General features: G+C 37.5%; 1 protein-coding gene across 1 annotated transcript in view; it reads left to right on the plus strand.

Annotated features, from left to right (window-relative positions):
- Positions 1 to 8,072, plus strand: part of fam20cb (FAM20C golgi associated secretory pathway kinase b) — a 32,395-nt gene extending 24,323 nt beyond the window's left edge. The window contains exons 4-10 of the mRNA XM_027137671.2: positions 424 to 516; positions 3,153 to 3,268; positions 4,114 to 4,294; positions 5,105 to 5,214; positions 5,305 to 5,386; positions 5,559 to 5,618; positions 6,193 to 8,072. Of these exons, the coding sequence (XP_026993472.1) occupies positions 424 to 516; positions 3,153 to 3,268; positions 4,114 to 4,294; positions 5,105 to 5,214; positions 5,305 to 5,386; positions 5,559 to 5,618; positions 6,193 to 6,451 (901 nt within the window). The 3' untranslated portion in view covers positions 6,452 to 8,072. The remainder of the gene's footprint in view (positions 1 to 423; positions 517 to 3,152; positions 3,269 to 4,113; positions 4,295 to 5,104; positions 5,215 to 5,304; positions 5,387 to 5,558; positions 5,619 to 6,192) is intronic.
- The last annotated feature ends 2,539 nt before the right edge of the window (positions 8,073 to 10,611 follow it).

Below are 10,611 nucleotides of genomic sequence, written 5' to 3' on the forward strand. Positions count from 1 at the left end.
TCGGACATATTTACTTTTTAGTATATTTATTTATTTCATATATAGCCAAATATTCTCACACTTTTCTTTTGACCCTATATGTGGTCCTGTGTGAGATTGGTTATCCTCAATATTGATTATTTCTTACTTTATAGGATGTCATGCATTTCTTCTCATTGGGAGATTTCGCCACTGTGCAGAAAAGCCAAATATTTAGAGCTTCTTGAGATTATTTTTTTTCTAGCCCTTGCTCTCACATCAGGATAAATTTGGCTTTCATACTGTATGTCAGCTACTTTCGGTATAGATGTAGGAATCCAGAAATAGGTAGAGATAGATCTATCCTAAAATGTTTCTGCAGCACACAATGGATTCTCTCAGAGTAAAATGATGTGGGGTTTTTAAATCCATCTGAGACTAAAAGCACACGAACCTGTTTTACAGGCAGACGCGGGAGCAGGAGACGCCTCCGGACTTCTTCTACTTCTCTGATTTTGAAAGACACAACGCAGAAATCGCAGCTTATCATCTGGACAGGTAAATATCCCTCTCTCTGTTCTGTCAGTGTCAGGCATTTGGATGAATAAAATTGTGTTTACATGTATGTGCTTGTGCTCATAAACAATTGCTGACATATTTGAAGCCACATTTACAGTAGACTCCAGTAATAGTATAACAAACTGTTTACAACAGATCGCTGACGATTCCTGAATCATTAAACAGTTTATATCTATAGTTTGGCCCCTTTTAAATTGATGCCAAATTTCAAAAGTGAAGGTAATAGTTTAGATTAATACATTTATTGTACAGGATATGAAAAGGGCTATGTACATATGTGTCATTTAAAGTGGTTTGTTATATAGGACACATTGAATGCTTATGCATGTTGGAATAGTGAAATGTGAGTGTGAGGTGATGCTAATCTTTTGCATGAGCCGTGAAAGAGTTCTTCTGTAATTCAAAATATTGCGTTTGACCTTGGTTAGGCTTTGGTAGTCCACAGGGTTGACAGGGCTGTGTTTTTTTTTCCAGTGACTTATTTTATTATATGAGGGTGTGTGTTGTTTTTCCACATGGGTGTCATAAATGTGTATCAGCATGAAAACAGTTGATCTTTTGCAGCTACAGTATTTTATTTTATTTATTTTTATTTATTTATTTATGTCTCACTTTTAAGGCTTCATTTGACTCAACCTCATATTTTATATTGATTTATTTATTTGAATGTGTGGATTATTGATAAAAAAATGGAAAAGAAAGGAAAATGACACAGGAAAATGACACCATTAGCAGTTTTAGAGGTTTAGCCCTTTAGAACTTTAGGAATTTACTGTAAAATGTCCTATTACAGTATAGATGTATATGTCTAGGTGTTGTTTGCAGGAGGATATTCCAATGTGAAATCTGACATACATATGTGAATGCGTGTGTGTGCTATGTTGCATTTGTTGAGAGTCTTAAGCAACACTGTGCGTGCGTGTGTGTGTGTTTTCGGGTGAGTAAACAGTCTGAACATAGAGCACAGAGGCCACCGTGACTCACTCAAAATCAATGCAACTCCCATTTGTAAACACCCACCAAGCTCACTACAAAACTATCCTGTGTGCTTAAGGATGCATACATACAGTCTCAGCTTAATGCACTGGCATCACTGACGAAGTAAAACAGAGTGAAAAGATTTCAGGCAGTCTGTCAGTCATCTGTAATTGTTATTGTTATATGCCATCGTAGGTGTAAAACTCAATGATTCCTTTTGGAACTTGATTTCCCTTTTTATTGAATCGTCCTACCTCATATTATTTGTGTAGTTTATCTCACTGTTTGTTAGGTAATGCTATGAGCCTCTTGCGGTCTTCTTCATGTGGATTTGATTCTATTGTGCTTTGGATGAAATGTAACGATCGAGTGGGCCTAGCCCAGTACAGCTCAGTTCAACCTTCCTATGCTCTCTCCACACATCTGGCCCTCAGCTGTAACCTCTCATTGCCCACAGGCATGCGTGTGGGAAGAGAGAGGAAACCAAGAGCATGAAAAAGCCACCTTCCTTCTAAATATAAGATTGTCTGGGTTAGCCAAAAGTGCTGGTTTTTAGTTTGGTGTTGGGTGAATGCAGTATGGCTCAGTGAACCCTGTACTCTTCAGACACGACCTCCAGCATCATATCATTAATTATCTGATTTTAGTCAAAGGCGTTTGCTCATGGCCGTGGCCATAAACCGCTCCAATGAAGACGCTGAACCATTTTTCAGTTTCTCTCATGGCTCACACTGTGCTTAGACAGTGAAGCAGAATTTCTTCAAAATGCACCCGCCTTCTGCTGCTCCTGTCAATGTGACTGAACAATTAGTAGCTTCGAGTACAGTCATCCCTCAGGCTCAGTCCATTACGTGTTTTTCAGGATGAATATTTAAAGTTGCTCAGTCAGCAGAAAGCCTCCTAGGAGTCTAAAATGAGGCATGCATGCTATTAGAGTGCCTATTAGAGTATGAATGGATGGAGATGTTCTCATGGCATGGCAGGCTGCTTGTATGTTAGCGGCTCATAAAGACATGCTCAATAACTAGGCCATATACTGATTGAAATATCAGGTAAAGATTTTCATCTTTAAAAAAATATACATGGTTGCAGGATTTGATTAGGTGAACCAGTTTGATATTTTGATTTATTTCATGTGGAATTAATTGCTTTTGAATCATAGGATTCTTTTTCATGGGAATTATTTTTTATTGTGTTAAAACAATCAAAAGATGAAACATTTGCAACTCATTGCTCCAATCTTGCTGAATTATTTTCTCAGTCCAGATACCTAGGAAAATAAACAGTTTGGCTAAAGCTCCCTCTAGTGGTGGCATCAAATGGCACACTCACTTTCACGGTTTCATTCATTCATTCATTCATTCATTCATGAATCATCTAAAGTAAACACTTTATCCTAGTCAAATCGCTTAATAATAAATATTCATGGTCAGACATTCTAGCTAATGACTTAATGCAAGTGTGTGCAAGCACCTTAATAGGTTTGTGATTAAATGCAGTCCACTAAATGCTTTCAGTAACTGGTGTCAGAATATGAGCTGTGAATATATGATGGACTGCAAGAGGTTCAGTGCATTATAATTTGCAATGAATTTTGGCCTAACTGCAAATGGTGAAAATTCTCTGATTTGTAACAGAATCTTGGATTTCCGCCGTGTTCCTCCAGTGGCTGGTAGGCTGGTGAATATGACGAAAGAAATTCGAGATGTAACTAGAGACAAAAAGCTGTGGAAAACCTTCTTCATCTCTCCAGGTACAGAGCACATTGTAAAACTCCCAAATAGTAAAAGGTAGTTTTATTCCACTCATAGTCTGGCTCCTTTCGATTCTCCTTTTCTGTTTTATTATAGACACCCATTTAATATAATCACTCCTAACCATTTCAACTTGCTGTTCAAATCCAAACTTATGTACACACGTCCCAATACTGTCTGCATTTACAGACTGATATCTCTTAACTAGCTATACTGATATAATCACTAGCATTTCTTCTTGGAATACATGAATTATACTAAATATGCAAAACCTCCAAATTGCATTGTATAATTTTTTATTTTTCATTTTTATTATTTAAAAGAAACCTAAGCTCACCATGAACAAAATAAATCAAATCCACTAAAAGCTATTGTTGTATAATGTAAAGATGTAATGCATTTGGATGAACATAACGTAAGGTTTTAAACAAGAGCTTCAGTTGCTATAACGTGCGTCCATGCAGAACACTGACACAGGATGAATACTGAACATGATAGAACACTGAGACACACTGACTGATCTACAATATCACCTCACCTCAATCACACGTAAAAATAGGATTATTTGTGTGTACTGAATTTGTACTGAATGGTGCAGTGGAATAAAATGCAGGTGTGATGGCATAAACTAACACTAACAGTACAGTGGACACTAGGTGGCAGTGTTGGTTTTTGGATTCTGACATCGCAAAGCAAAATAAATAAATCAATAAAAAATAAAGGCCAACACAATGCACCCTGAAAATTAAAATTTTCCGCTTAAATCTAAATTAAACTCATATGTGTTGTATTTATTTTTTCCACATTGTTTGAATTACACTAGCCCTCTTTTTCTCATCCACAGCCAATAATATCTGTTTCTATGGTGAGTGCTCATACTACTGTTCCACTGAGCATGCTCTGTGTGGGAAGCCAGATCAGATTGAGGGATCTCTGGCAGCGTTCCTCCCAGACCTGGCCCTGGCCAAGCGCAAAACCTGGAGGAACCCATGGAGACGATCCTACCATAAGCGCAAGAAAGCTGAGTAAGAACACCACCACTCACTCCCTCCGTAAATCTGCAAAAATGACAGGGTTCACATTCAGTCTTATTCATCACTATATGACTTAACATATAGATAATAGGGATAGATAATATAATAATATAATTATTATTATTGTTATTCTGTAGTAGTAGTAGTAGTAGTAGTAGTAATAGTGATGTAATCTTGGTGGTGTAGTGGTGGTCTTCTTATTATTATTATTTTTCCTCTTCTTATTGTTAATAATAATACATAATTGTTATTTAGAATAATTATTAATGATAATTAATAGAAAAGAAGGGAATTGGGCTTCTGTTTTTTAATAATAATAATAATAATAATAATAATAATAATAATAATAATAATAAGATACGTCTTTACAGGTTTAGGATTTATTTTTGTTTACTTTGAAGATTGATGCTATGAGCTTTATATTAAGATGGAGTACTGATGATGTCTGATATGAGAAACGTTTAGTTAGATAGCAGGAAATTGGTGTGTGTATATATATATATATATATATATGTATATCTATATATATGTATATATGTATATATATATATATATATACATATATATATAAAGCCAAGAATCATTACAGGTGGAATCCAAAAGCATGGCGCATTGCTTGTAAAGAAGCGCAGCAGGATCCTGAGTAAACAGAGTAAATATGAGCAGCCAGTGTTGCATGCCATTCTCATGTTACTGAACAGTAGCAATATACTTGTTCAATGTTTTTTTAAATAGATCCTGCATTTTTACCTCAGATCAGTCTCGATAATGGGCTGAAATAAGTTCTGTGTGTGTGTCTAGGTGGGAGGTGGATCCTGACTACTGCGAGGAGGTGAAACAAACTCCCCCGTATGACAGCGGCACTCGTCTGCTGGACATCATGGACATGACCATCTTTGACTTCCTTATGGGTAAGAACACTTTCTTGGTTTTGATGCTAGTTCAAATTTCACATATTTAGATGAATCATAATCCTAAATAATAATTGATGTTCATTACAGGGAACATGGACCGGCATCACTATGAGACATTCGAGAAGTTTGGAAATGAGACCTTTATTATTCACCTTGATAACGGAAGAGGGTGAGACGAGTCTCCTCTTTGTTTCATATTCAGCAGAACTGAACAGAAATGCATTTTTATTTAAAACAGAATTGAACTGTAGTTTCAGTATGTAAATAGTAAATTACTATGTAAATTAGGTACTAAAATATATGTAATGGGCAGAGGGATTCATTTTTTTTTCTGATTTCAGATTTGGCAAACATTCCCATGATGAAGTCTCCATTCTGGCACCTTTGAGTCAGTGCTGCAGGTTAGTCATAAATATTTTAGATATTATTTGTTACACTTTGCTGTAATTTGATGCCTGAAACTAGAATATGGATAATTTATTTAGACAGTTTTTTTGTTAGTATAACTGACACATCTGCACAGTCGTTACAGTAGTCATAATGTTCTACCATCAATCCATATTATATAAAGATTTTTATATTTTCTATATTTTTTTTCTTTTTGCTTGTACAGGTATTTGTAATTTAACTGTTTTTATTCTATTTTTAATTCTACTTTTATGACACACTTTACACTACATGTTGTATGACTGTGTGGCATAAAATTGAAATTTGAAGATCGTGTAGTACAAAGGCATTGATTTTGAGCTCCTGTGAATAAATGCTTGTGAAAATATGGGAATACCTTTAACCTGACATTCTTTTAGCATTAAATATTAGAGTGAATTGAAACAATTCAAAAATACACATTATTTTTATGCTTTAAGAGTTGAAAAAATAAAGGGTTTTTAAAAAAACAGCAGTGAGGCCAGTTATGCGTGGCTTATCATCCGGTCTGGCTATATAATTACTGAGCGATCATGTGCATTTCAACAGAGTAAAGAAGTCGACTCACTTGCGGCTGCAGCTGCTGGCTAAAGAGGAATACAAGCTGGGCGTTCTCATGGAGGAGTCACTGCAGAGAGACTCACTGACCCCTATCCTCATCCTTCCCCACCTGGAGGCCATGGACCGCCGTCTGCGCCTCGTGCTGCAGGTGTTAGCTGACTGCATCGAGAAAGAAGGCTATAGCAGTGTGGTGGAGGACGATATGACATCAGAAAGAATGGACAAAGCCTCAGCTCCTCTGAGGTAGTAGGTCTGGACTAATTGGTCTTCTGGCTTTCCAACTCTTCTCAGCAGACAACGAACTTCTCACGAGGGAAGCTCTCGAAGATGACTTTTCTGAATTCAGTGAATTCCAAAGACTCCGTCCACAATCGGTGGACCATGTCTGTGGTGTTAAAGACATACATGTGGACAACATGTGCATCGCTGCCTGAGTATGTGGACATTTGTGTCTTAATGCAGTATAACAGAGGCTTTTATTCTTGCTCTTTATGGCAAAGAAGAACTGCATTTAACAGAGGTTTCTTTTTTTAAGTCAAAGAGCTTTGAGTGGAGTGCAGGTTAGCTCCAATAGGTGTAGATGCCAATAATTATTTATTAAGTTTTATATTTATTTTCGAGAATTGTTTGACCAACTTCTTATGTCGGTACAGAAAAGACAGATGGATTCAGAGAAAACTTTAATGAAATTTCAGTGTTTGTGATAGCATTTAGTAAGTGATTGTTTTGTGTATTAAAGACATTCCTGATATAGGCTGATGGATACCAAGAAAATGCTACTTATCACTCTCTCAATATCAATAAATCACATTAATGCAATCTGTATGATCACCTGAAGGGTTTTTTTTAGCAAATCTTATTATAAATATAATTAGAGGGAGGCTGTCTAATATTGTGAGTACTGAGTGTGTTTGTTTAAGACAAGCTGGACTGACATACAGAACACACAGTAAATAAATTACATAAGAATTATTAGAGGTAAATACTTGAATAAACCAGCATTCTTTGTGTTTTTACCTTGAGCTTTAGCTTACATGTATAACAGTGGTACACACTCATTTGCATCCGCATTTATCAGACTCTCTCCATATTAAAGAGATTCTTTTTGAGTGGTTTTGCGATATTTCAACAGGCTTTGTATAAACTGTAGTGTGATCATGCTAGGCTGGATTGCTGCTATGTCAGAAGACTTAAACGTTTAGGATTTCAGAGCAAGCAGTGTACTGAGACATGCGAGGCTGTGCTCTTTTTCTGGCTTTCCTTCTCTGTCTCACTCTGGGTTTGAGAGTTTGCTCAAAAGGCTTTTATTTTATTCAGCAAAGCACTATTTCCTGTTTATAATACCGTTTATTTACAGATTTTTATCACATTTATTTCCAATATATTTTAAAATGCTGGTTTCAACATGATTTATAAGCCTTGTATTTACTTTATCATTATTTACTGTTCTTTTTTTTTCTTCAAGGAGGACTGAACTTGGCTTTTAATTTACAAAGTCTTTAAACTGCACTAGAGCATATTTCAGTATCTGCTGGAAAAAAGGCCTGTACATATTATGTGAATTTGTTACCTGTGCAATCATAGAAATACTTGAACATGTGGGTTCTATATAAATGGGTTAGATGACTAAATGCTGGCATTCATTGCCAAATTAAGATAATTTGTAATATTCACTACATTATTTTACAGTGTTCCTGTTGAGTTCAGTCAGAAATATCACTAACATATGAACTTTACAGATCCATACATACGTTTTAATTGCACCGTTTTTGTGTAAGGATTCTTTTTCATCTTAAAGTGCAATAAACTGACCATTGCAGCACATCTGGGTACAGTGTACTGATATGCTGTAGCTGGCCTGAGCTTAATCAATTATTGTTATAGTTATTAGTGTTATATTCCATAACATTTTATTTCATTGAAATTTTCGACAGGCAGGAAAACCAGGAGCTTATCTTCATGCTTATCACAATAAACCATGTAGGGTGGTGCAGTGACCAGATGCAGTAATTTCCCGGATGACTAGTGTTTGCCTTGAAGTCTTTAGTCTCTTATACAGAAATCTGTAATCTAAGTATTCAACGTAAATTAAAGTAAAACTTCTCTCTGAAACATTATACATGTTTGTATTAAAATACATGCACTATATAACAATGCAAGTGCTAATTACTGTAGTAATTTTTTTTACCCCTGTTAGAAGTTAGGCATCATAGGGGACATTATAAGCAGTTACAACGGCAATTAATATGAATAACAAGCAAGTCTATTCTAAACATAGGCAATAACAGTAAGGTGACTCTGTTAGCTCTTAGGAGGTGGAATGAACTTTCCCTAGGGGTCCGGACAGCTGAGTCACTGGCTATTTTCATACGACGGTTGAAGACCTACTTATTCATGGAACATTCAACTAGCACTACCTTCCCTGTTTGTTGCATATATGTTTATATATAAAAAAAAAAATTTAAAAATGTTTTAGATTCACTGTATGGAACCAGAGTTAATGCATCCAATGATAGGGACTTAAGCACTTCTGTACGTTGCTTCGGATAAAGGCATCTGCCAAATGCTGTAAATGTCCTAAAAATACAAGAGAAACATGTCAATTTAGCAACATTCATGTCATATTATGAGGAAATTCATGAGTAGACAGCAAATGTTGGACACTCCAGACTCAGCTCAGCTAGTCAGAGATACACAAAGATGACAAGCAGTAAGATGAAAACATGAACATGAAAATTGAATCTACAGAGAATGATCTCTTTGAGCAGCACCTACAGATGAGGAAGTGAGAGAGCTGAACAGACTAAAGGACTTAAACACTGTTGCATTGCTCTGTTGGTAGACATGTAGGAAGAGTTAAAATAACTATAAACATTAAATACATGCTGTTAAGGGGGGGGGGGTTCCCTATACATGTCCTCGGTTTGAAATAAATGTTATTAATTGGCATATTAATATCATGTCAGAAAAAGTGGAGGTTTAAAAATACCCCAAATTCTTAAATACTTGGTATAACAAAGTAGTATATACTGTAATTTATGATGACCTCTACATGCCCTTAGCCGAGGGAACTTGTGTCTAACTTCAGAGACACAACAATCCTTCCACTGGACGGAAACAGAGCAGAAAGTAAAGTCCCTTGGGACAGCTAGAAGTCAGTAATCGCGATCAGACAAGCTGCAGTCACCAAGCAGAGGAAAGAGCGACATGGGAACGCGGCACAACATGCGCTGTTACACGAAGTTGCCAGATTGAACGATTAAACAGCTGACAATAACCTTGGGAATCTTGGTAATATCCGTGCATCTTATGGCGATTATCTGTTTATAGTTTTGGACGGCGCACAAAAGTGTCATTCCGCAACATTGTAGTAAATTTGGGGTAAAAGAAAGGAACTGGAGAAGAAAATCTGGCAACCCAAACATTCCTGATTCACATCTTTTTTTTAAGCATCCAAACGAGCGAAATGTTTTCTACGCATTTTAAAGTGACCGCTTTTTTCATACTAATACATCACCAGCATCTTTACACGTTTAGTAATTAGTTGGTGTGATGTGCTGATTCTGATGTGTGTTCAGGACGGACATACACATGTCCGGCTCCTTCCTCTCTAATGCATGTCAGATACACGGAAAATCTAATGAAATGTTTTCAAGAAAGCTGGCCTCGAACAAATACCCAACTTTTGTGTTGGGAAGGAAATACAAGCGACGTGAGGCGCTGCTGACATGCAATGCGCGCTCGCGCACGTGTGTGTGTGTGTGTGTGTGTGTGTGTGTGTGTGTGTGTGTGTGTGTGTGTGTGTGTGTGTGTGTGTGTAGGAGCAGTATCCCTGTCAGATTGGAGGCCACACACACAGTCGTGCCGCCGCAGGCTGTTTGCCGGCCTCACAGTAAACCCTGATCCCTCATCTGGTCCGTTCAGGCTCCTTTTGAACACACACGTCCTCCCGTTTAGTCACGGAAACGCAATTTGTGCTCATTACACAGCATTATAGATTACATCTCTACGGAACTCCGTTGGCTGCTGGAAGATTTGTGCGATTCGCAAAACACACAAACTGAGTGAAGAAGCTGAAAACACTGCAGAGCCGCTCACTCACTCACCTCCTGTGTGTTTGTTACAGGGCCTGAGACGGTGTTTAGTCACTATGAAGTGGCTCGAGGTGTTTATAAAAAAAAGCGTGAGGAAACAAAGCCTGTTTTTAAGTAGGACTGGACCACCCAGAGTCCCGGAGTGAGTGTGAGGGTGTTTGCAGGCTCCCGCCATTAAAGGCCATTTACAGCAGCAGCGGTAAACAGATTGGGGGGGGGGGGGGGGGATGGATGGGCGAGTTAAGGGGAAGAGGGGAGGGGGCAGGTGTGTGGGGGTGAGAGAAGGGGAGAGAGGGGGTAGGGGTGGGTTCCA

This window comes from Tachysurus fulvidraco, chromosome 8, assembly GCF_022655615.1.
Source record: "Tachysurus fulvidraco isolate hzauxx_2018 chromosome 8, HZAU_PFXX_2.0, whole genome shotgun sequence".
NCBI classification, from domain to species: Eukaryota; Metazoa; Chordata; class Actinopteri; order Siluriformes; family Bagridae; genus Tachysurus; species Tachysurus fulvidraco.